Genomic DNA, 27,255 nt, shown 5'->3' on the forward strand with positions numbered 1-27,255 from the left:
CGGCTAGCTATTTATTTAGCCTACACTTTAGTAATTAATCGTCAACTTGAAGCTCTAACAAACAAATGTGTGATTAGACTATAAGAAAGTCTGTGAGAGAAAGCGCAAAAAACACACTAGCTACAATGCAAGCGATTCCTCTCTCCCTCTCTGGTGCGCAGGTGGGGAGGGTGAAATCTCAGTTTGAGGTCTCAGTCTTCCTCATTTCAACGGACTACAGCAGCGTCTGTCGGACCATCAGCTCCTCAGTCCCATCATTCGGTGCAGTTTTGAGAAATCGTTACACCTACGTGGCTTTAATGCACACCAAGCTATGTACGTGACCAAAACAATGACCTGTTGTTATTTTTGGCACTGTTCTCTGCGCTGAACGACTGAAGACCTATGAGCATCATCTCAGGGAACGGACTGTCTGGCGGAGCGCAGGACGGGATGGGATCGCAACAGCGCGTTTAGTTGAGGGAAATGGGAAGTTTAAACGTCCGTGGACTGCAGCTTCTGGCTAAAAAAAACACGAGAGGAGCGGCTTTAAATGAAGTTTAAAAAGTAATCATCTGCAATAATACAATAACCACCTCTGAATGAACTGCCCTGTTTGTGGCGGACTGTTTATTCTTCACATTAAGCAGCGCTGGTTCTTCAGGCACAATGAAATCCATCTTCTACACTCGCTTTTTCATCCTTCTTCCGTGGATCTTGATAGTGATAATCGTGATCGACATCGACACGAAGAGATTGTCTGTTCGGAACACGGCCAGCTTCTATTTGTCTCGGCTGGGAAATGTGCAGCAGCAGCGGCAGGTCGTCAGGACGACTCGGACCAGCAGCAGCACCACAAGCAGCAGCGGGAGTAACGCCACATCTCTCCCGGTCATTTATGCCATCACTCCCACTTACAGCCGAGCGGTGCAGAAAGCTGAGCTCACCCGCTTGGCAAATACGTTCCGCCAGGTTCCGCAGTTCCACTGGATCGTGGTGGAGGACTCGAACTCCCACACGGAGCTGGTTTCGCGGTTTCTTGCCCGGTCTGGGCTGCGATACACTCACCTGAACGTGTTCACCCCGCGCAGGTTCAAGCGGACGGGGATGCCCCGAGCGACCGAGCAAAGGAACTTGGCGCTCGGCTGGCTCAGAGGACACCGCGCGTCCAAAGATAAAGGAGTCGTTTTCTTCGCGGATGATGATAACACTTACAGCCTTGAGTTATTTGAAGAGGTAAATACGACTTCTTGAGATGAATGTTGTTGTTTTTTTCTACTCAGTTTAGAGCTGCAGTAAGGCTTGATATGAAATCTGAAAAATAAGACTGAAATAGCCTAGTCCGTTTGATGAGAAAAGCGATGGCAATAAAATGTTAAATTGCAAACCGTGCCACCTCATAATTAGGCTACCTAACTAGACAGAGATATGTCTGGGGCTCCAAAGAAACCTCTGCTGGCCCACACCGGTCAAAGTCATCAATACAGGCCATTCTGTGTCGAGATATGGCTGGGACTAGTGGCTAGTGTTGCCAGGGTGTTGCAAGGCAGTTGCTATACCACCCTTAGGTCTCAAGATATTCTCATCTTGATGTGATGAGCCGTTGAAAAGGGTCATGTCTGTCTCTACCTACAGTTTTCATGAAGCAGCACATATAGGCTACCTATCTTATTTCTTCCATCAAATGAGAACTTTAGCATCTATAAGACCAGGAAAAAATTGTATAAATGAGAAGTGTGGAGTTACATGCTTTACAAGGTCTGATATACTGTATAGGCGCAACTCAAGAGGCCCTACAGTATTTGCCTTGAGAACCTGCAATGAAATTGAAACCTAAAATTTTTAAGCAGCAATTAAACTTAAAGCAAGCAGTTAAAACATAGTTGCCTCGGTCAATTCAGTTTAAGCTCTTTATTGTCACTGTACCTCCTCAAGATGTTTTTGTACCTCACAAGGTTGTTGCATTACATTTAAATGTATAGTTTGGAGAGAAAAAGAAGTATATATAAAAAGTTGGCAATTAATAAATAACTAGCAGGAGACCTCGCTGTAACATCTGTCCACAAGGAGATTCATGTGGTGTGTTTTATCATGCCATTGTTATCTATTTCTTATGAGTCTCAATACGCGCGATGGTTGATGCACATAAATGAAGGCGACCCAGTATACTGTGTAGCCAAGCAGAGTGAATTAACCCAGTTTAAGGCAGTGGAAGTCGCAGAGAAACGGCAAAGCGTCCTGACAGCTGGGAAATTAGAATTTGTCTGTTTAACCGGTTGTCTGTGGACGATGGATGAAACCGATAACACAGCGAGCGAAGTGATGAGAGGAGAGACACTTCATTTGAGGTACACAGGTTGAGTTTTTCTATCTCTTACACATTAAAAATGTTTTAAATGTACACATATTTCTTTAGATAAGTTTTTGATAAAGTCAGTTGGATACTGGTAATTAATATCAGGGTGTAAACACTCACCCTATTATTGGAATTTCAGCCAATTAACATCATTGTGTAAGCAGTAGGGTTAAAGAAGAAGTTCTTTCAAAAATGAATTTTCTGTCATTATTTACTCACCATCTTGTCATTCCGAACCTATATTTTTCAGTGGATAAAGGAGAAACTATAAAGAATCATTATATCTCTTTTGCAATAAATAACATTGATGTAAAGCAACAAAAAATGACAAAAGAACACTATAAAGTCGTTTGTATGAGGAACAGACCAACTTTAATCTAAAGCTATTGTGTAGTATGCGATATCAGCGCACAAGTCGTTTAGATGACATTTAATGTTATTTTATGGTGGGGGGTCTTTTTGGAGTTTGACCAACATGGCCTCCACATGAGGTGAGTAAATAATGACAGAATTTACGTTTTTGGTTGAACCACCTCTTAAATCAAGCCAATCTCCTGAGAAAACAACTATTTTATGAGATGGCAGGTTCATTTGTACGGAAACGTGCAATTTTTAGATGAAGATCCACACTTTAACCTAACCATGAGTTGGGCATAAGAAGCTTGTGCGGAAATGTCTGAATGAGAAAAATCAAACAAATCAGCCACCAATGCACCAAAGCTTAAAATAGTAACAAATTGCCATGCGAGTGTGTTGCTTTAATCAATGGGTGGTGATTATGGATTCCTTTTATTTGTTTGAGGAGTATAAAAAGGGCACCAGGAAGCTGATAGCAGTTACAAGGGGAGAGAAGAGGTTGTATTACACTCAGTTTTAGCTACAGTAAAACAAAATCTTCTTCTCTGTCTTGGCTGTTGCCTAAACCCAGCACTTATAGCTCATTGTCTCAATTATCATCAATTATTCTACCCTTCTTTTACCTCAGCGTTTTCCTCCTGATTTAGCCGTTCTCTTTTCCTCCGCCACAGGCCTTACTGCCCTCCTTATTTCTTCAATGCTTGCTTTGTGCATCCCTCCCTTCCTCTGCCTCTTTCTCTCTCTCTCCATTTCTCCAGAACACAGCTGGACATGTGGATGAACACATGGAACGGCCCCTGAGGGGTAGAGCGCAGTGTCAGTATGCTGATGACCCCTGCTCTGCTCAACACAAACACATTACACAGCACAACAATGAGAGTCATTTGGCCACTTTCAACAGCTAGTGCTTCATAATGACAAATATTAACAACACAAAGGAAATGAATTCATTTTGCACATACTGTTTTCCCCAACCAGAAATGCTACAGCTTGAGTGATTCATCCTAAGGAACATAAAAGAGCTGCAATGCAAAGTTTCAAAATTGGCTAGAAAAGTACAAGCTGGTACATTACTGTGCGCTAATGGTCATTGATCAAGTGCTTGTGGAAAAATTGTCCTCAGCTGCTTGAGTGGAGTGTGGAATATGATTCTGTGTTAAAATAGTTTTATCATCAAACATGCAAATAAATAAAAATTTATAATTTTTCATTATTATTTTTAAGTTAGACTAATAATGTGAATGCGATAAGATGAAAAGCAATTTGTCCAACAAAAAAATGAAGCGTGATATAATCGATCATGAACCAGCCAATCAGAACAGTTCTCTCTGTTTGCGGGACTCTCACTCTCGCAACTGAAGAGCGTTAAAAATAGTTTTTCTTGTCCAATGCAATGCTTTACCATACTGCATGCTTTTCCTTGTGAAATAAGAGGGTCATGATATATCCACAACCACAATCTTCTCTCCTCGTTCATGTTTAATATACATAAAGACCGGTACTTAAAGGGATAGTCCTCCCAGGAATTAATAATCTGTCATCGTTGACTCACACTCATGTCGTTCCGAACCTGTATGACTTTCTTTCTTCTGTGGAACACAAAAAATGATATTTCAAAGAATTTTTGAGGAAGTCAATGGGAACCAAAACTGTTGGGTTACCAACATTCTTCAAAATATCTTCTTTAGCCATACAGGTTTGGAACGACATGAGAGTTCGTAAATTATGACAGAATTTTCATTTTTGCGTGAACTATCGCTAAATCCAATGAGATTTCAGTGTGTGCAGTACTACTGAAAAACCAAAAACAAACAACCAACCAACAAAATGTTGTGGTCGCATCACATCATTACTGCAAAACAATAATTTTCGTAACGGGTATTTTTATCTAAATTTACAAATTAAATATGTAAAACAAGATCCATTTACTTGAAAAGCCACACTTCTGCTTGTTTGGAGTTTAAAATTTATGAAATTGAATCATAGTATCTTATACAGAGTTGTTTCTCTTGCTTCAAGTATTTTCAGACATTGTTACCGGAAAGCATGTCTAAGAAAACTCTTTAAAAAAAAAAAGTTAAAATAAGTTAAGTTTTTTTCTGTCACAATCAGATTTTTTTTTTTTTTTTGTGATGCTGTTACCCTACCTTGTGGCTTCAGTGCATGAGATTTATTGTTCTCAGTTGTAACCTGTCTTTCCCTAGAAATATAGTTCCTTACTAAACCCGATTTTGTTTTTTGCATTGCACGAATCCTCTCTGGAACTGTCAGGAAGCACGTAGAGTTTTGTTATCGAAGGTGATTTTGCCTCCCTAAAGATATTGAACACACTTGTCAACTACAAATTTATTTCTCTGCACTGTGTTGTCAAAATGGGGCCAGAATGTCTTATTCCCTGTCCTTGCAGGAAAGCACGTGGGTCACAAAAACTGTCAAATACAGATGCCTTTCCATACAGCGGCTAGTAGCTTGAGAGCTTAACTCAAGAACAGTGTATGTGACATTGCATTTGATGGCTGTACCTGTTGCCCTTGTTGTCATCTTCAACGCAAAAGGATGCTTGGCACCTGCAGATGACATCCTCTTTGCTATAGAGAATTCTTTGACTTTGCCTTTGAGCTGTGCTACACTTTAAGAGCACCATTATGGAGACGAAGCCTTTGAAGAGGAGGAGGAAGACAGGCATTAGAAACACAGCTAAAGGGGCAGCAGTTTGGGCTTCAAAGCTTGTCCATTGCTTAGGGCCGCCAGCCATAGACACGTCACACGACTGCGTACAGCACTCACATAAATAGCACAACCATTAAATATTCAAAGAATACTCTGACCATTTGTTTGAGAAATTGCAGCAACGCTCATTCTCCCAGTGGCAAATTGTTTTTATTTTTATTCTATATGAAGGAATGAAGACAAAAGGAGATGCTTTCAGCGGTAGGATGTTTAAAATTTCTCAAAGAAGATGGTATCTTGTTAGAAATGACAGTTTTAGTGTTGCCGGGTGGTTCAATCAGATGTGATCGTGTTTATGAAACTGAAGAGCGATGTGTGCTGTCTCCAGCAAACTGCAGGTGGATGGACTTGTTTATGCTGAAAATGAGCCAGGATTTTATAATAAGCTATGCTGTATGTGGCAGTATTTTACTTGCTCCTTTAAAACTCATATGGTTATCAGTATAAAGCAGGGCCGTAACCACCATAGACATTGAAGGGAACAAAATCCTCCCAGGATTAGAAATGGAAAATTGTACTCCCCACCAGTGTTGCCAAGTCTGTGGTTTTCCTGTGGAATAGGGCTACTTTAACACTGTTGCTGCGGGTTGTTTTTCATGTCCACGGATTGAATCGATCCCAATTAACATGATATTTAGCCCCTGCAATGTGAATTTTACCAGGGGAACCCTTTCCAAAAGCAGATTGTACCCCCCCCCGGAATGCAATTTTTTACCGGGGGACACCCCGATAGAACTATTTAACTATTTATCCGGTTGTTAAGTCTGACGTCACGCGGCAGCGCTTCCGGGTCCTAACGCTCTATCTCATACCACAAGAAAACAACAAATGGTGCTAATATACATACACGATGTGGTGTAATACTACAAAAAAAATATATAATTACAACCTTTATCTCCATATCAAAATTCCAGATGGCCAGACAATGATTCATCTTTTATAAATCATTAAAATATTAATATCTGTGATGCTGTGAGCACGGAGACTGTTGTGTAGACTGTAAGTATTTAAAATGTTTAACTTTTTTAAATGATTGATGTTTAATATGAATAAATAGCGCTCATAAACGGCCGTCGATGGCAATCTCAAGTGAAACGAGTCGAGGCTTGGACCCGGAAACGGCGTTCTTTACGTCACGACTTAACAAGCGGATACAGTGATGCAAACTATTTTGCGTTTTGAATTGAAAATATGCTATCATTTACATGATTCAGGTTATTTGTAACTGAATGTGACAAGACAAGAAACATCTTGTGTTTCTGACTTATTGGACATATGAATAGTTGCGTGTGTTAAAATAAATAATTATTTTAAAATAGTTTAATCTGATTAATTCACAACTACAATTAGACCTAGAACTTCTTGTACTGTTCTTATTTTGTATTTATTTCCTTTAAATAAAAAGCCCCCTTAAATAACAATTTTCCAACAATAACCAATTTTCAAGACATGCTTACAGCCTTGGAGAGAGGCATATGTTTTTTAATTAATGGTGATCTTTTATGATAATTATTGTGCATTGTGTTGTAATATTATCATATTTACCTTCTTCTACAGATGCGGTCAACCAGGAGAGTGTCAGTGTGGCCAGTGGGACTGGTTGGAGGCCGGAGGTACGAGCGGCCCCTGGTGGAAAAGGGGAAAGTGGTCGGCTGGTACACAGGCTGGAAGGCCGACAGGCCATTCGCAATTGACATGGCTGGTAAGACGTCACTAAGATCGACCTACACAGGAGTAATTTTTCCCCCATAGTAAGTTATCAAACACCACTAATGATTTTTACTGATTATTATTACGAAAAAACTGAATGATAACTTCAACAGTGTTATCTAACCAGGAAAAAAATGTCACATATATTTGAATAAATTACAATTATCGTTTTACACCTCATGCCAAAGCAGCGTATTCACAAGGCTGAACCTTAAACACAAGAGTAGGCACAAGCATTCAAGCTGACACTGTTTCTGCTGCGCAACAGAACTACAAAATAATAGAAAATTGATTTCTGGGTTACTACACTGTGTATATCCTTTAATAATGGCCGAATATTATAGAATGGTTATTGGAGTGTGCCACTGAAAACTATTAAAACTTGATTATCACAAAATTGAATTTACATAAGGAAATCCAAATGCTAATTAATTTACATGGAACATAATCTAAAGCTTCAATTAAAAAGCTATTGATTGTGTTGATAAATCTCTTGACAATGCTTTTTTTCTCCATATTTTCCTCGTATGAGTTTTGGCTAAAATACACTCTAAAAAACAGGGTTAAAAACAACCCAAGTTGGGTTGAAAATGGACAAACCCAGCAATTGGGTTGTTTTAAGCCAGTGGTTGGGTTAAATGTTTGCTCAACGTGCTGGGTAGTTTTATTTAACTCAACTGTTGTATAAAAATTACTGTATTGCTTGCTTAAAATTAACCCAAAATATGCTGGAAATTAACATTTATTAATATGTTTAATAAATGAGCATTTATTAATACACTCTAAAAAATGCTGGGTTAAAAACAACCCAAGTTGGGTTGAAAATGGACAAACCCAGCGATTGGGTTGTTTTAACCCAGAAGTTGGGTTAAATGTTTGCCCAACCTGCTGGGTAGTTTTATTTAACCCAACTATTGTTTGAAAATGACTATATGGCTGACTTAAAATGAATCTAAAATGAAATTAAAATGTTCATTTATTAAACATATTAATAAATGTTAATTTTCAAGATATTTTGGGTTCATTTTAAGTAAGCAATACGGTAATTTTTAAACAATAGTTGAGTTAAGTAAAACTACCCAGCAGGTTGGGCAAACATTTAACCCAACTGCTGGGTTAAAACAACCCAATCACTGGGTTTGTCCATTTTCAACCCAACTTGGGTTGTTTTTAACCCAGCATTTTTTAGAGTGTAAGAATGAATAAACAACAATAAACATTTATTAAATTGCTTATTAACAAATGTACACCTTTTGATTATTATTGTTGCCTCTATTAATTATATGTCTGATCTTTTAATTTCTCACCTATTTTGGATTCATTTTAAGCCAGCCATATAGTCATTTTTAATCAGTAGTTGGGTTAAATAAAACTACCCAGCAGGTTGGGCAAACATTTAACCCAACCACTGGGTTAAAACAACCCAATTGCTGGGTTTGTCAATTTTCAACCCAACTTGGGTTGTTTTTAACCAAACATTTTTTAGAATGTACCTTCAATGCTGAAACCTCACTGAGCCATGCTATATAAATGGTTAATATGGGCATCCCAAAACAACAACAACAACAACAACAACAACAAGCTATATGCTTTATACCAGAAAAACCATTTGCATCAGTGGAGTGCCATATTCTCCTCTCACTTAGTGTGGTTTTTATAGCTGGTTTAGTATTACAGATTAAGCAGCCATTTGAAAAAATGTTTAAAAAAACAAAACAAAACATTTGACCAGTTCTCAGAAATACCTCTAAATATCCATTTCTGGATTTCAAATATTCATAGGCCCTAATCATTATCTGGCTCAGAAAGATTTTTGACAATAGATTCCTCTGGTTGATTAACAGGTTTCTGGTGAATGGCACATTCCATCATCCAGCTGGTTTTGAATTTCAGAGCTAATTTGTGCAAATCACGTAAACTTCAAGCTAAACCCATCACATTTTTACATCCTGCCCATCTGAAAGCTCCCATTTAAGTTGCATTTATTCATTAGACAGATGCTTTTATCCAAAGCAATTTACAGAGCATTCAGGGTATACATTTTTATCAGTATGTCGTTTCACTGGGAATCAAACCCATGACACGTGACATTGCAGGTGAGCTACTGTGACCAATTAACTATCCATCAACGGACTTGATAAAAGTCATTTTTAAAGTTCAGAACCATTATTGTAAATGTCTTAAAAGTATTAGAGAAGCAGAACAACATTACCTGGAGCATTATGTCTTCAAGTTTCACCACAAGGTCTCTCAATTTTATTTAATGTTATTAAGGAATTGAACTTCCGCCATCTATATCTCTGTCTATCTTCTCTGAGTTTTGGAGGATATTCTGTCCACGTTATACCATGTGCTGCTGATGATCATAATATCAGCTGTGTGAGGAGCAGCTTGCCTGCTCAGATAAACAGATGGGACTTCTTTGCAGTTTGGTTGTGTTGATACTTTCCAGACTGCCCCTCACTGAAGTCGTTTCAAAAAGGCATATCAAATTGGCCCAAAGCGGCTTCTATATAGAGAGAAATGCTCTAAGCTGAGGAAAAAAAGCTGTGAAACACCAGACAGTTTTCTGAAGAGGCTTTTCGCCTATAGAATACTAGTGATACTAGCTACTTTGTCAGTGTTTTTAAAGGGAAAGCACTAAGTAAATGAACTGTACCAGGGTTGTTATTGTTAATGAAAAGTAAAATTATTAAATAATTGTATTTACATTATTTTTTTTTACAGCATTAGTGTATTAGAAATAGCAATAATAATGAAATTTTAAATAGGTTTATGAAACCCACCATTGGTCTGCCAAACACATAGCCCCGCCCCAAACTTATGCCATTGGTTAAAGGTGATAAAGAGGATCTTTTTGTCGACTGAGAATCCAAAGACTGTTACTGAGTTTTTGAAATGAGCGAATGCGTAAGAACAACCCCCCTCCTTTCGAGGGAACGCCTCCCAAAACTCGTGCACGAGTATTGGAACACGAGTGTTTACCACCGGCATTCGCTGTGTCGTGTTAGTGGATTCATTATGTCGGACTCACCGCAGGTAACTCATAATCTGCAGCTGTTACTCTTGTCTCCGGACAAAAACATCGCATACGGCGCCTGTGGAGTGTGGAAAGTTACTGGAGCACGCAGCCGCGCTCGTCTCTCACAAGGAACGTCACGGCAGTGATTGACAAGCCAGAGGGCCAATCGTTTACGCGATGATCACGTAAACGATTGGCTGATGTTTTTAAGGCCCTACCTCGTGCACAGATGATGTATATTAATATTATTCCTTTCAGTGCACCTAATAAATAGTCTTTTATCAGTTAGTAAAGACAGTTTCAAGTAATATTGCAAAAATGTATAAAACAAAACATCCTCTTTACCACCTTTAATCACACAAATCATTTGATATATCTGTAAGTCGCTTTCCAGAATTTTCATCCTATCTATTCTTCTCTGCTGGAATGAGCCGCCAACCTCAACCCCGTCTGCTGAGACCAACAGAACGTTCAAGAAAGAGCTGAAGACACACTTCTTCCCCAAGCACTTAACTAAAACACAACCATAAACAAAGGCACTTTCTATAATAACTCCTGGCACTTGGCACAGTGTACTGCAAATATTATTGGCTCTTCTGATAAACTGCTTGTAATGTTCTTCATTTGTAAGTAGGTTTGGATAAAAGCGTCTGCTAAGTGACTATACATGTAAATTGGAAGTTGAAATGTCAAGCTGGTCAGGATACCCAAACAGAGCATCTGTTAAAAGCATCTGTGTTTACACTTACTGGGAAAATCAGCTTTCAAATGGTATGCTAATAGTTTACTATGATAAAGAACATATTGCAACAGTAAAAAATACAAATGACACACTATTACAAAGCATAACAGACAGGCAAAGATACCCTCACATTTTAGGCAGACGAAGCTATCATTGGCAAAAAGCACCTTTACTAAAGCTAAATTCTGCAATTTCTCTGCATTTTTAGCAAACGTGAGCTCTCAGGCAATGCATTAAGGAGGGCGGGGTGAGAAGATGCTGACGGGTTGGAAACGTCCTAATGGAGAGAGGCAGGGCTCATATGGCGCTCAAGGGAATGAATACAACGTCAGAGATAGCAGTGCGTAGTTGAAGCAATCCCTAATTCCCCAGACTCCAGCGCTGCCGCTGGATATTATGCTGTTCATGAAACTCTAATAACAAGAGATGGTATCATCTCTTTCTCATGTGATCTCCATTACTAGCACTATTGCTCTTCTTCCAAAGCTCGTATTTTTCTCACGTGTTGTTCAATCACCCATAATATCATTATCATTGTCATCAGAGGTAATGTATTCATTGTCAGGCTCTACCTGACAGAGAGCACATCTCCCATAACAAACACTTCACACAATGCATACGCTTCCTCGTCACTGGCATAGACTCAACGCATGTTGAAAACGAGCTGTTTAAGGTTCATAAATCTGCCGGCTCTACTACACTTCTCCCTGAACAAAAGCGGAGAACAATAAGGTTATTTAGTATTCCTGCTGTACGGCTTCTTCTGAGAGCAAACACAATAGCAGAGAAAAGGTCCTGAACCGCCTCTCTCGTTGCTTTCAAGCACTGCTCTCACCTGAAGAGGAGCTCAAGTGCTTGTCTTAACATGGAAACCTTTTTAACACACAATAGCAACGTTTTGCACATTAGGCGGAGAAGGGCTGAAAAGATTATGTATGAGAATAAACGGAAACACAAGGCTGCATCTGTAGTGTACACAGTGATTAAACCATGAGTCACACTAGCCTTTACACAATCTGTGCGAAGCATAATTTTTAATATATAGCATGCTGATTACAACTGATTAAAACCGTTTATACGATCATATATTCATACGTTTGGGGTCAGTAAGATTTTTTTTTTTTTAATGTTTCAGAAAGAAGTCTCTTATGCTCACCTAGTAAAATGTAATTTATTTCTGTGAAGGAAAAGCTGATTTTTCAGCATCATTACTCCAGTCTCCAGTGTCACATGATCCTTCAGAAATCATTCTTATATGCTGATTTATTCCTCAAGAAACATTTATTATTATCAGTGCTTAATATTTTTGTGGAAGCCGAATTTTTAGGATTCTTTGATTAATAGAAAGATCAAACGAACAGACTGTATTTGAAATAAATCATTTCTGAATATTTTTTTCTGGTTGGAAAAAAAACAGCAGACTGATTGAATTACATCATTAAGTTCATGTTGTACCTTAACAGAATTTAATCATTTGGAAATGTATGATAATGTTATGTAAATAACCGAGTTGTTAGTGACAACATAAAACTAATCTAAAAGGTGCCCTTTCCAATGTGCATTTTACAGATTGCTCTATTAGTATTTACTTATTTTCCCTTATTAATTTTAGACAGTTTCTGAATATGATTTACATATTTAAGTATACCAATTAATTCATGATTTATGCATCACATTTCCCTGGAAATTAAATTACCTTTGACAGTTCTGTAAGAGAAAATACGTTTTAAACATCAACCACTTTTCAGTTTTTCAATACTTACAAATTTGAAGGCCTAATTAAAGACCTTACAAATGGCTGGTAATGAAGTCTTGGAGTTGGTTCAAAAATCAGGATGTGAATGTTTCGGATAGGCTTACTGTACGGTTTTTACATGGACCCTTTAGTGCTGTTGGTGTAACAGCAGAAATGTGTCCGGCTCTTCAGCTCTATCAAAGCCGCGTCCCTGGATCTTTCAGCGTAGGTTCTTACATCATTCCCCCAATACTTGTACACCGAAAGGGACATCAAAAGGCAATATAGTCATTAAAAAAAGAAAAGAAAAAAAGATCAAAAGAAAGGAGTTGGCTGGCCTTCAACTATTAATAAACCTTGACAGTATTCATGTCGATCTGAGGGAGAGAAACCTTGTAACTACACAAGGACACAGTTAGCCAAGGCTTAGAGAAACATTGCAATGCTGTCATGAGCTCGCCTCTGCGGATTTGGGGGAAGCCCAGGTGGTTTTAGCTGGAATACAGGCGTCCTAGAAAACAGCCTGTGCCATGCAGGATAAGAAGCCCACAACAGAGGGTGATATTCCCTGTAGTAAAATTTGAAAAGTCCTTCTCCTGTTTTGGGGCTGAGACGGTGTCATAGAGAGAAATGGAAACAAGGGGGTGAAAAACTTCTCCTGACCCACATGCAGCAGTGGGACGGTTCAACCTGCTCCCATGAGAAATGAGAGAGCTGAAGATTTGTGCATTTGTTTATATAGTTAATACAGAGTGAATGAGAGAGTGTGTTTGAATATATAGTAAGATTTTTTGGACAATACTCTATCTTAGATAAATTTGCAATAAACACCTTCAGGCCTTTTCCAGGAAGCTTTTTGATGAGCTTCAATAAGCACCAAACCCAGACTTTTTCACTTTTGAAAAAGAGGTCTATAATACCTGGAGAATGTTATCCGATAGTATTCCCATTCATCTAAATGGCAGTTGCTCTACCCCTGGAAGTAGGCAATTTGCAATCTGCCATCACTGCTTAAAGAAGGATCAGTTCACTTCAGAATTAAAATTTCCTAATAATTTAAATACATTTTTCTCCATATAGTGGACTTCACTGGGGTACAACGGACTGAAAGTCCCAACTGCAGTTTTAATGCAGCTTCAAAGGGCTCTACACGGTCCCAGCCAAGGAATAAGGGTCTTGTCTAGTGAAACAATCGGTCATTTAAAAAAAAAAAAAAAAAAAAAAAGTATATACTTTTTAACCACAAATGCTCATCTTGCACTGCTCAGCAATGCGGCACGCATTACATAATCACGATGGAAAAGTCATGCGTGAAGCAGGTGAAAGTACCAATCCAGTGTCTACAAAGTGGAATTGCAGAAAAAAACAAAACGTTGGAGTAGAAAATGAGAGGTTTTTCGCCTTACCACGGTACTTCCGCCTATAGTACGTCATGAACTTTCCAATGCAATTATGTAATGTATGGCGCATCGCAGAGCAGTGGAAGACGAGCATTTGTGGTTAAAAAGTATATATTTAGAAAATGACCAATCGTTTCACTAAACAAGACCCTTATTTCTCGGCTGGGATCATGTAAAGCCCTTTGAAGCTGCACTGAAACTGCAATTTGGACCTTCAACCCGGTGTACCCCAGTGAAGTCCACTATATGGAGAACCTTAATTTAAAAAAATAAACCTTAATTTCTTTTTGACTGAAGAAAGAGAGACCTAAACATCCTTGATGACATAAGGGTGAGTAAATGATCATGAAATTTTAATTCTGAAGTGAACTAATCCTTTAAGGGCACTCACTTCTGCAGCCAGGTCAGCCAATCACCCAAGCCCTATGTGACTAATCACCCTGAAGGCACAAGGAAATGACATCATGACAATGCTGACTGATTGGTCACAACACGAGAACACACAGGAGTGCAAACCCTTCTCAGTAATGACTGTCATGAGCTGTTACGTCAAATGCAGCAGAGAGGATAAAGTAATAAAAGTACAATACATTTTAATTTAAATGTTTGATATATAATTTGCTTGGAACTTTTTTTTTTTTATTTTGTTAATGGCAGGCTTTGCAGTGAACCTGCAGGTGATCCTGTCAAACCCACGTGCCCTCTTCAAGAGGAGAGGAGCCAAACCAGGGATGCAAGAATCAGATTTCCTCAAACAGATCACCAAGGTGGAGGACTTAGAGCCAAAGGCCCGGAACTGTACCCAGGTCAGTAAAGCAGCTTGCATTTGCATCCTTCACCTTGATTATCATTCATACTAAAAAAGTTACTGTTTTTGATGTTCCTCTATTAGCTCCAAGCATCTCTTGTGTATTATTTTGAGCAGTTTTGGTACTACCTTGAAAACATGCCGGTTTATTCTTCTACCAGTGACAATAGTGAATAGCTATGTCAAGTATGTCTGAAAATGAAAAACACATTCCTATGTATTTGGCTTGGTCTGATTCTAAAAGCTCCTTCATTCATCCATGGCCCATTATCTCAAGCTCAAACCTCTTCAGTCGACTCACCTTGTGTCAAAATGCTCTCTTCCTCTCTGTACTGCACGTCACGGCTACTGCCATCATCATTATCACCCAATTACCCTAATGGTAGCCGCACTGGGTTATTAATAGTGACTATTAGCAGGGCTGACAATTCCACTAATCACCAACACCAGCAAGAGCAGGACACGTTTCCAACATCGGCCAATCAGCTATGCGTCATTTTGCCAGACGCAGCATAACGTCTACATTGTAAACACACTGCAGAGAGCGCAGGTTTATTCCTGTGGTACAATGCCGTGGCGGGTGTAAGCGTGTAGATATCGCGCCCGTAAACGGAGCGGAAAGGCCACTGACAGTTACAAAGAAGTGCGAGTCGCTACTTGAACAAAGTGGGAGTTTAATATACTTAAATTTGTGGCTGTATTCCAATTATATGAGAATGGCATTATGGTAGTAAACAAATGAAAGTGCGTGTGCCAGCAGTTATGGGTCCTCGTGATGGGCGTGAATGGGCTTCTGTCCAAGTGGAGCACTGCCAGCGATGTCTTTTGGAAAGGTCACATTTGTGGAAGTGTTATTGTGTGTCCACAGTGGATGACTGTGACTAAGCCTGCGGTCAGGGCAATACGACAAACTCCCAGCATGCTCTTCAAAATTAAAGGCAGGGAGTCTGGATAGGATTGAGGGGGGTTATCTTATTTGAGTAATCGGACTGAACTGAAGTGACAAGGAGGAAAGGGACAAAGGGAGAGAGGAAGAAAAAGAGGGCAAAGGGAATCTGTTTAAGGGATGGCAAACATGCCATATAGATGGAGAAGTGAAGAGGGTGTGAGAGAGAATATCACAGGCTTATTTAAAGAAGTCAGTGCATAGACTCTCCTATTTATTAATGTCAATCTCAATCGTGCTTCTGCAGACCAGATCTTGCCAGACGGCTGTCAGCGTGCCAGCAAGCTTCACTCTGCCCATAACACAATCTCTCAAATTATTATTCTCTCTCAAGGCTTCAAATGCTCATCCTGTTTAGATTCAAAAGAAATGCATAAAAAAAAAAAAAATCTTAAACAAAAATATTGTTTAAGAAAATGCTTTCATATAAGACACACGTTTTCCACAATGGACCTTAGAGTAATACACCTTTATCGGTAGCTGAACAAATGAGCTAGATTACATTAATTGTGTAACAGTTAGTTCCGATGTTGTGCAAGATTCCATCCCTCTTGTACAATTATAACAAATCACTTTATGATGTAGATATTGGTACAGACTAAGGTTCTAATATTAGTTAATGCAATAGATAACATGAACTAGCAATGAATGATGCATTTAGAGCATTCATTAACCTTTGTTAATAACATTAACACATTTTTAAAAGCATTTTCTATGCCAAGATAAATGAAAAATTTAATTTATCTTGGCATAGTTAAATAACAAGAGTTCAGTACATGGAAAAGACATACAGTGAGTCTCAAACACCATTGTTTCCTCCTTCTTATATAAATCTAATTTGTTTAAAAGACCTCCGAAGAACAGGTGAATCTCAACATAACACCGACTGTTACGCAACAGTCGGGATCATTAATGTGTACACCCCCAATATTTGCATAAGCCAGCTCATGTTCAAGCCATTAGACAAGGGCAAAACGTCTGGATGTGCACAGCTGAATCATCAGTCTAGGTAAGCAAGCAAGAACAATAGTGAAAAATGGCAGATGGAGCAATAATAACTGACATGATCCATGATATCATGATATTTTTAGTGATATTTGTAAATTGTCTTTCTAAATGTTTCGTTAACATGTTGCTAATGTACTGTTAAATGTGGTTAAAGTTACCATCGTTTATTACTGTATTCACGGAGACAAGACTGTCGCTATTTTCATTTTTTAAACACTTGCAGTCTGTATAATTCATAAACAATTTCATTCTTTATAAATCTCTCCAATAGTGTGTAATGTTAGCTTTAGCCATGGAGCACCATCAAACTCATTCAGAATCACTGTACTGTAAACACTGTACTTACAAAATTAGACATGTTGCATGACGAACACTTTGTAAAGATCCATTTTGAGGCTTATATTAGCTGTGTGAACTTTGTTTATGCTGTTAAAGGCAAGCGCGAGCTCCGTGGGCGGGGAGCGAGAGCATTTAAAGGGGCCGCAGCCTAAATCGGCTCATATTTAATGATGCCCTAAAATAGGCAGTTTAATTAATTATTAAAAGTTAAAAAATTAATAAAAAAAAAACATCTATGGGGTATTTTGAGCTGAAACTTCACAGACACATTCAGGGGACACCTTAGACTTATATTGCATCTTTTAAAAAGACGTTCTACGGCACCTTTAACATCCAAATTGTTAATTTTATAGAATAGTATACAATGAACTAAAGAAATGTATATTTTTTAAATATGAAAATCTTACTGACCTTTAACTTTTGAACAGGAGTGTATGGAGCCCCTAATTATATTTCAATGATTTTGCGTTCTTTCGCAAATGTTCTGTGTTCCCCCAAGAAACTTTGCATTCGCTCGCAAATAATTGGCTTTCCCCGAGAAACTTTGCATTCGCTCACAAACCTTGTTTGTGCATTAAACAAGGAGCATTAAAAAACTTTTTACATTTTTCAAGGGAAAATTTCTCAGGGGAATGCAAAAGTTTTTAAATATATTTTTCCTCCCATCTCATATCCGTAGGAGTGTACCTAATGCCTTAAAGGTACAATATGTAAAATTTTTGCAGTAAAATATCCAAAAACCACTAGGCTAGTGTTATATATTTTGGCCAGCTGATTACTAACAATATCTCTAATGTTTTCAACTACTTGTAAATCATGAGAAAATTCCCATTCTAAACAGTGACACGGGGCAGTGCAGTCGCCTGTCAATGACGTCAGTTACCTTTGTTACCGCCTTTACTGACGTAGAAACCACATGACAACAGTGCCGTGGACAAATGCAGAAGTAGTGTCTAGTGTCCAGCAAACCACTAGCTTGCTTCAAGCAGTTCCTTATTTACTTCTTGCACGTTTTATGGTGGATTGTGTTATTTATTTATGGAACATAATTACTGTTTACCATCTGCTGCTGGTTCTGTCGACAAGGACAGCTCCCGTAAACTCATGACCGGAAAAGCGGAAGCGGCGCCGGCGGCTTTGTCATAATAAAAGTCCCGCTGCTCGTGAGGCGTGTGTTGATCAATCGCTCCAGCTCCTCGTTCAGCTCCCGCAACACTCGGTCCTGCTCTGCTTCATACTACAGTAACGTTAATAATCGCACCCACGAACATGAGTTCTTCCAGACTCCAATCCCTATTCTTTTGCACTGTCCATTGAGATGGAGACCACGGCTGCGTCCGAAAACTGGAAAATGCTGCCTTCCGAGGACACATTTCAAGGTAGTAAGGCATCAAGGCACGTCCGAATTCAATGTTAGCTTAACTTCCTCTCTCATGAGATACCTTCCTCAGATCGATTTTTGAAGGAAGCATAGATGTATCCTTAGCTGCCTTTGATATCCCACAATCCTGTGCTTTCCATTCTGTGACAGTTGAGCTAGAAAAATAAAGATGGCGTCCGAAAGTTGCGTTTGCTGCTCAGTTTGTGTATAAATGTACGATTTTGATCAACATGTTTAAATTCTGATATCATTTCTATCGAGAAATTACTACTGTAGTAATTAAATATTTGTTTAGTTCTCACCAAAGCTCGCGCTATATTGCTGTAGATCATTAAACTGTTACGCTGCCTCAGAAGTCTGTCCGAAATCAGTTTCGTGAGGTACCTTCATGCACAAATGCTGCCGTACAAGTCATTCTCTTATAAGATAGCGAGGCAACAAGATAGCTACCTAGGTTTTCGGACGCAGCCGATATGTCCCAAGTTTCCGCTCTAAAACTTGGCGTCATCAAACTACGCCTTTGTTTTGAATAGGCTTCTAGCGACCTCTAGCGGAAAAAAAATATCACAAATTGTACCTTTAAATGTGACCTCTTATGCCCTTTTTACAAGATGCAATACAAGTCTCAGGTGTCCCCAGAATGTGTCTGTAAATTTTCAGCTCAAAATACCCCATGGATTTATTATAATACCATGTAATATACATTATTATTTTATTATACATTATTATACCAAAAATGCGCTGATTTAGTGTGTGTGCCTTTAAATGCAAAAGAACTTGCCCCAAAGCTTGCGATTCCAATACACTGAGGCATACACAATTCAAAAGCTTTTGTGGATGTTTGCTAACATTCAATTCTGAATGGGTTTGATAGCATGCTGCACAGCTAAGGTGGCTAAAGCTACACACTGTTCGAAAGAAGCGTTTATGAACTTGGATCATGAACAGTTGGTATCGATCCACCTTTGATAACCAACTTCTGTGCAAATCCTGTTTTACTGACCCTCATGTGCAAAGCAGTCCGGTGTAAAATATACTTCTATATACATTTATTTGGACACATTCCCTTCATAAATAAATGAAACCACTGCATCTTTAGTGGCTCAGATGCCAGGAGAATCATATGTTTACTATTATAGCTGTTAACAGATCAGTGATAATGTTTACATATCTGAGACAGTTTTGCTCTGACTCCTTCCTTCACATAGCTTTAGTAATCCTGAAGACATTTAGGTGTGTTTGATCAGGATTGTAGCTAAATTATGCAGGACAGCAGCACTCCAGGACCAGTGTTAGAACTAGTGCACTGTGTCGCTTGCAAAAACAAAATGGCGGCGGAAAAACGTACAGATTAAGGGGCGGTAATATAATTAGATCCCCTTCCTACATCACAAGGGAAGCCAAATCTGAGCGGCTCGTTTTTTCACATGCTTGCAGAGAAAGGTTTCCCAAAATAAAGTTACTGGGTTGTCCCTTTTCACGTTTTCTGGGTTGGTAGATGCACAGGGGACCCGATTATAGCACTTAAACACAGAAAAAGTCAGATTTTCATGATATGTCCCCTTTAACTAATGGTTAGTCTACATCGTGAAAATGTGAATGAATTAATTGCTTGAAGTTGTGTTCCAGACCAGAGTATGTTAGTGGTGCATGGTATTGGAGCAGGGAGCATTTTTTGTATGTTTTTTGTAAGCGAAGATCAGGTTTTTGAAAACCAAAGAATGGGAATCTTCTTTTATTCCAGGATTTTGCTCACCACAAATTGAAATGTCTATTAATCAATATAGTTTGGCACACATTGCAATAATGATAATGACATCTGCCCTTGTTTTACAATATTCTCAGGGATACACGCATGCAGCCAATGACTAAAACTACTCCAAGATTAGTCCAAAAAGTATGAAGGGTTTAAATTTTAATAACCTTTTCTTGAAACCCATTTACAATTACTAGAGCCCATGGGGACTGCTGGCTTTACACCTCCACGCTGCTGTTATATCACTGCTTTCAACCTTTGCGCACCGAGTTGTAGGCATTACATTATCAACATTAAAAATTAAAGGATTTATTACATATGAAAGTGGAAGCGCACAAGTTTAATTCTTCATGTATTATTACATTCCTCTTATAAAAATTAGACATCTCTGTGGGCTGCAAATGTCTTTGACAGCTGCACACAAACATAACTAATGAAGTTTAACCACCCACAAACCAATTACGATCCACTTCAGGAAGTTCCCAATTTATTCTATCTCAGACATTCAGACTCAAAGTACTTAAAGTAAAAACTTTTATTCATATATAAAGCTCTGTCCTACAACTTACTTGGCACTGATACTATTTATTAAGGGAACAATGGGATTAGTAGATGGCAAAGTACAGAGTCAGACACCTACATAAGGAGCACTTTTACAGAATCTACCAGAGGGATGCAGCTTGTCATCGGGCCAACTACTACAGCATGCTTTGGTTTACTTCTGGGTTGCTCCACCAAGGTGCACCATATTGATCTCTTATGGTTCTGCTAAATTAGCCTTGTTATGCAAAACAAGCCAATTTGCAGTGCCATGTGTTCGGGAACCGACGCGTCACACCTGGGTGCAGCTATTTAACCACGCTCAATCCCTACACCACCTCAAACTGATATAATCAAGACATGTAACCAATCCGAGAGATCCCGTTCCAGCACCCTTCGCGCACAAACGGTCTAAAACATCTCTGCTGAGAGATCACATACACTGACCTTATTTTCCATGATGATGTACCTGTGTATGTTTTGTTTCCTCCATGGTTTCTTTCAAGGAAAGTCAGTTCACTCGGTGGCCTTATCTGCGACCCCTTCAGGCAGCTATTTTTCAGGCATTCAAGACCAACTCCTATCTACCTGAATGGGGGAAATACCTAAATCTGCATTTCAATTAATTATTTTGAATCAGCAACGAAATCTGACACGAACTATCCCATAAATGTTATTACTTATGCTGCGTTCCAGGCAGGTTTTTGAGCCCTTAAGTCACGATTTCAAATCACGACTCACGACTTTGTAGCGTTCCAGGAAAGTCACGCCAAACTGCGTAAAAGTGTAAACAAACCAACATGGCGGACCGTACGGGGCTTATGCTCATTAATTATTTCTATCGCCAAAGGTGCTTACTCCTTGCTTATTTTTGATGGAAACAGGAGGAAAATGGCGTATAAGGCAAGAGAAGCTGTTATACCTTATATTTTACGTTATTTTACCGCATTTATGCATAAACACTGCATCCGTAGGGGCTGCCATTGTTGTTTCGCGAGCTATGTGACGTCAGAACCCGTAACTGGGAGTACATCGATCTAGTACGAGTTCACGGGTGGGAAGTCACGGCTTTGACTGCAGTTCCAGTGCACTTTCACGGGTAGAAGTTTGGAAAACTCGGGTTACGGGTTGCCTGGAACGCGGCATTAGGCTCAAATAGCATTACAAAAAGCGTGCATTTCAGGTTGGTAAAGTCAATGCACATGTGCATTGTCTCAGGGGGACCAGAGCTTCTAACAGCAGCACAATCACTGCATCCAAAATCACAAACTGTATAGTAGGTACAACATTTGGTTTGAAACTTGCTTTGTGGCCATTAAAAAGTGTGTTCTAGTCTCTATGGTTCTAGTATGCGCACTTCAGACACCGGAAGTAGCAGGTAATCTGGGTACTTATCTCATACTGTTTTTTTAAATCATACCCACAAACTCAAAAGAGGTGAAAAAGGTGACGTTTTTGATTTTTTTGTGTGTGTGATTTTAACATGTAAACAAAGCCTTCTGGTGTTACTCTGACAAGAAAATAAATGGGAAAAAACAACATTTGCTTCAAGTAAAAAAAACAAAAACATTTATCGAAACTAGGGCTGGGCATTGATAGAAATTTCACAATTGGATTTGATTCAGAAGCTTGCGTTTTGATTACCTTCAATTTAATATTGAATAATTTGGGGCCTGTCAGGTACAGCACATGGCAAATTTCCTCAAAGAAAAAATCTCTCTTAACTAATGCTTTAAACTATTCAGGGAACCACAGTTGGTACATCACTATTATATTAAAGGTTAAAATTGATTGATTTATAAGCCACTTCCATATAAAATACACAAGGAAGTTTTTATAATGACGTTATAATAAATTTAATGACACAATTATGTTTCTACTTGTTTTTGTACAGGCCTAAACATTTAAATGGCGGCCGTCATAAAACAATATTGAAGCACACGTTAAAGCTGCAGTCAGCAAATTTTTTTGGTTAAAAATGATCCAAAATCAACTTTTGAACAATTACATAACCAGCCAGTGTTCAAAACTATCTAATTATCTGTCTCAAATCACAACAGTAAGCTTGTAATAATGTTTTATAATAAGAGCGACATGGCGGATTTCCACGGGAAATTCAAGCATGCAGCAGTTCCTCTATGCGTCATTACGTCACGTCCATAACCAAAGGAAGGAGTATATATCATGTCATGTGAGGAAGCTGCCGGTAGCGGTACATTTCTCACAGCAGCTGAAATAATTAAATTTATCATTTTGATGGCGGATTGTAATCCAGAAAGATCGAAATGACAATCATCAGTGACGACTGGAGATTCACTTGTAGTCAAAAAGCAAAAGACTTTGGGACTGTGGAGTGGCTACAGAAATTGAAATCTACAGGTAACGCCAATACACACTAAATACACAATCACGCAGTGCTGATGTTGCCAACAATAACAATTTGAGAACAATATAACAGTAATAATAATTTGCACGGTTTGGTGTGATCAGAGCTAATGATCGTTAGATTTAATCATCATTGGCAGCGCGATTATTGTAGGCCTAATGCTTTTTTCCATAGTTGGTCAAAACAAAAGTGGCAGACATGTTACTTACTTGTTCAGATGATATTTTCCAGTAAAAATTCTTATATTGGTCTTACTTTCAAGACATAGAATCTGTGATTCTGAAGTGCAGTATTCACACCGGTGCGGTGACTGACAGCAGGCATTAGATTCATCCGCGCTGACGAGTTGTGCCGATGCACAACGCACGTACAGAAAACTGTTCCGCATATGACTGCAATTGCATGTTTCAAACAGAGATGGTGACAAAGAGGAAAAACTGCGGACAGCAGCTTTAAGTACAAATACAATAAATATGCAATAGCCTATAGTGCATGTATTTAGCAAAAAGCTCCTCCAAGTTCATTTTTGTTGCTGACTAATGAGTTTTGAACATAGAACGGCTTTCTGAGGTAAATGTAAGTGACGGTAAATGTGACATTTTTACAAGCTGTTTTATTGACGCCTTTCCACTGTTAAAACATTGATCAATTACATGAGACATGATATGGTAAGTTGTACTGTATCTTTCAACATAACTTCGGATGTTCATTCATGTTTCGTGTTGTAACTAGTAAAGCAGAAGACATGATCGGTTCACGTGCGCTCTGCTTGAACTGAAGCACTACAGTGATCTGTCATGCCACAAAGCACCAAGAAATATTGCGACATTTCAAGAGGTGCCTATGGTCTCACTTCAGTCTATGGGAAAGTAGCCCGTTTTCGATTCTTGTGAGGTTTAGTGGGCTTGCAGTTTCACCCCGACCTCCACCCTATGAATTTGGACATACTGCTTGGCTCACATTGTTTTTTCGCCTGCTATATAGCAGGGTTCCTCAAATCTGGCCTTGAGGGTCACTGTCCTGCAGAGTTTAGTTCAAACCCTGATAAAATTCACCTATCTGCAATTTTCTAGTAACTCTGAAGACCTTGATTAGCTTGTTCAGGTGTGTTTGATTTGGGTTAGTACTAAACGTTGCAGGGCAGTGGCCCTCTAGGACTGGATTGGAGGAACCCTGATATATAGATTATGGAAGTAGGCATATTTAGACGCAGGGAATAACTTTACCAATTGGATTTTTATTTAGAAGGCAGGACTTAATTCTACCATATTGCACAGTGCACTTTCTCCTGTTTCTAGTAATACGAGTAAACAGTCTTAGAATATAGTCTTTGTTTCGGTACACTTGATTGATTCCCAAATTCTGAAATAACTGATTCCAACTGGTTTCTTTCAGGTCCTTGTCTGGCATACCCGGACCGAGAAGGTCAACCTGGGTAATGAACCAAAGCGGCAGCAGGATTCGGTTTTTATAGAGGTCTAGCAAACGACACTGCACTAGGACTGTCAAGACACTGGATGGAGGCCCGCCATCACTGGCACTTTCTAAAAGGATGGCTGCCTTTGAACTTTAGGATACCTGCTCTGGCGGAAAAGACAAGCTATCTCGGGTTCCAGGATTCTCTACTGACGCACTGTATCTGCTGGAGCTTCTCACTGTGGCATCACACTGTATTACCTGTAACTTGGTGGAGAAGAAACCATGGATATGTGGTTTTTAAATGCCAACTGTATGTGAAAACTTGATCTTATTCCCAATGTGGTAGTAAACAGACCACTTTCCCTTTTCCTCGGTCTCTGAATGCTCGGAAAATTAGATCAACTTATGTGAATGCGGGAGAAAAGGACCAGCTGCTTGACTAATGTACAGAGAGGTTAGTGCTGCAGGAAAAACTAACTGTCCATGAAAATAAAAGGAATAGTGGATTAAAAACCCTGGAAATACTGTCTAAAGTGTGAGACACCATTACAGGGACAGAACTTTTGGATTACAACTGTCTTTATTCCAAACGACCCTCTTTAAAAGCAAAAAAAAAAAAAAAAAAAATGAAAAAAAAAAATGAAAAAGATAACTTTACAATAAATGCGTCTTTAGACAAAATGATCACACAATAGTTCATGGCTATTCACTGTTTAATGCACGGAAATAACAATATTCTGTCTCTGTACTAGGCACCAGAAAATGTAAACACATTATAGAAATAAACCTGGATGACACGGTGGGGATGTTTAAATTATTGCACAGCAGAGAGACCCTGTCTGAGAGGATAGAAGCTCTGCTACGGCGGCGGGACTGACGTGTTCAACTGAACGCTTTTGTTCGCTCAAAATCAGCTGGCTTAAAACTATAATTCCTTCCCCGAGCCCCTTTCTATTGTCCCCCAACCCCCCTTTTTCTGTTAGCCGTTACAGCTGTACAGTCGTCCAGGTTTATTTGTCTTTCACTCACTGTGCTTCTCTGTAACGCACACATTAAAACATCACAGTAAAGATGGAGTTTGTCATGGAGCTACACAGATGCGGTGGGGTGAGAGGCCAGAGAGAGGGGGCGAGGGGTTCGTCTATCTTATGATTACAATACATTACATGGGTCTATACAATATCTGCTACAGGGTTCTGGGACATGGGGCTACAGAAGATAGGAAAAGGAGGGGGATGTCACAAATATGATAGCCATACCTCTGTCTTTTAAATACTATGACTCACTATTTGGTAAAGATATATTAGAAGCCTGTATAATTGGTCCAGCAGCTTTCTTGTAGCTGATATGTGATTTGAACCCCCCAAAAATATATATATATATATATAGAAGAAAAAATAATTGCAAATAAGACGGTCAAAGCTGCCAGTCTCTTACACGCCATACTCTCGCTCACTTGATGAATAAACAGGGGGCAGGTTGAATCGATGCTCTCCAAAGTAGTAATAGTTGGAAAGAGAAAGGGGGAAAAAAATGACAGTACATGAATAAAACTCTGGGTGCGAGTGGTGGTGGAGGAGGAGAGGAGAGATGGAGGGATGTGGTGCCCCTTGTCCTCCATCGTCCCCCATTCATTTACTTCCAGAGCTGGGTGCTGAGGGTTTGACCAGAGGGGGGTGCCACCCAGCCGCCCATGGGGGCACCAGGTGGCCCAAATGCCATCGGAGCACCGGAACCGTTCAGGTTCATTCCAGACATCTGTTGGTTAATCTGAAAAAAAAAAAAAAACAAGGTAGAGAGAGCAAAGTGTGAAACATCTATACACACAAGACTTGTTAGAATAATTTGCTCTGGTCCAAAAACTACAGAGGAAGCATTTTAAGGCATCATGTCTCTACCAACAGAAAAAGGCTTTCTTATAAAACATCCCATTTTGGCCCACATGTACCCTTTGTGGAAAAGGCAAGAATGCACTGCAATGAGCTCAGTGAAGAAAAAAAAAAAAAAAACTCTAAATAGGCAGACATATGGAGAGAAATGCTGATCATAAACATTTAATTCACAACATGTTATTGAATGTTTGATTAAAAATGTATTTAAACATTTTAATTACATAAAAATATTTATTACATACGCTGTAAAAACAATAAGTAAAATTTACTTAATTTTTCTTTTGCAGGTTTTTTGCACGCATGTTTTTAAGTCAATTTCAAATATGGAATTAAGTAACTCTACTTAACCACATTAAGTAAAATGAAAGAAAATAAGTAATTTTAACTTGGCCAGGAAAAGGTTGAGTAATTTCTACTTAGTTGAAGTTTCTTTTGCAATACATTTTACTCAAACAATATAATACTGAATTAAACAATGCTTTTAAAGTGTATGCTTTACTTAGAAACATCTAAGTAAATAATACAATATATATCGTGTAGACACCATATCTACATATTAGACGGCACCTGAACACAGAGACCTCAATATCTGGTACACAAAACATGATGACGGTAACATTCGATGGATTGTTTTTGAGTATGAATGTGTCATTTTGAGTAGAAAATGAACTCCAAATGTCACAAAATGGCAAGTTACTAATCCTGACAACAAAAGCAATGATAAAACAGTGTAAATACAGCTGGAAAAC

At 38.9% G+C, this 27,255-nt stretch overlaps 2 protein-coding genes across 10 annotated transcripts in view; one reads left to right on the forward strand and one right to left on the reverse strand.

Annotated features, from left to right (window-relative positions):
• Positions 1-242: 242 nt before the first annotated feature.
• b3gat2 (beta-1,3-glucuronyltransferase 2 (glucuronosyltransferase S)) lies at positions 243-25,672 on the forward strand. Its single transcript, XM_067386356.1, has 4 exons — positions 243-1,215; positions 6,980-7,124; positions 14,689-14,837; positions 24,591-25,672. The coding sequence occupies exons 1-4, from the start codon at positions 649-651 to the stop codon at positions 24,675-24,677; spliced, it is 948 nt and encodes a 315-aa protein (XP_067242457.1). The 5' UTR covers positions 243-648; the 3' UTR covers positions 24,678-25,672.
• smap1 (small ArfGAP 1) overlaps positions 25,282-27,255 on the reverse strand; it is a 141,111-nt gene continuing 139,137 nt past the window's right edge. For 4 of the 9 annotated variants that reach the window (XM_067386351.1, XM_067386350.1, XM_067386349.1 and 1 more), the window contains exon 11: positions 25,283-26,384. In XM_067386351.1, the coding sequence (XP_067242452.1) occupies positions 26,250-26,384 (135 nt within the window). In that variant the 3' untranslated portion in view covers positions 25,283-26,249. Of the gene's footprint in view, positions 26,385-27,255 lie in introns of all 9 variants that reach the window. The other 5 variants (XM_067386347.1, XM_067386346.1, XM_067386354.1 and 2 more) reach the window with 3 other exon arrangements.

Source organism: Chanodichthys erythropterus, chromosome 5 (genome assembly GCF_024489055.1).
Source record: "Chanodichthys erythropterus isolate Z2021 chromosome 5, ASM2448905v1, whole genome shotgun sequence".
NCBI classification, from domain to species: domain Eukaryota; kingdom Metazoa; phylum Chordata; class Actinopteri; order Cypriniformes; family Xenocyprididae; genus Chanodichthys; species Chanodichthys erythropterus.

What these genes read in the sequence shown, in the direction of transcription:
- b3gat2 (XM_067386356.1), top strand. Translation starts at nt 649, where the DNA reads ATGAAATCCATCTTCTACACTCGCTTTTTCATCCTTCTTCCGTGGATC. An exon ending in GCCTTGAGTTATTTGAAGAG is followed by an intron (nt 1,216 to 6,979) that starts GTAAATACGACT and finishes CTTCTTCTACAG; the next exon opens with ATGCGGTCAACCAGGAGAGT. An exon ending in AGGCCCGGAACTGTACCCAG is followed by an intron (nt 14,838 to 24,590) that starts GTCAGTAAAGCA and finishes GGTTTCTTTCAG; the next exon opens with GTCCTTGTCTGGCATACCCG.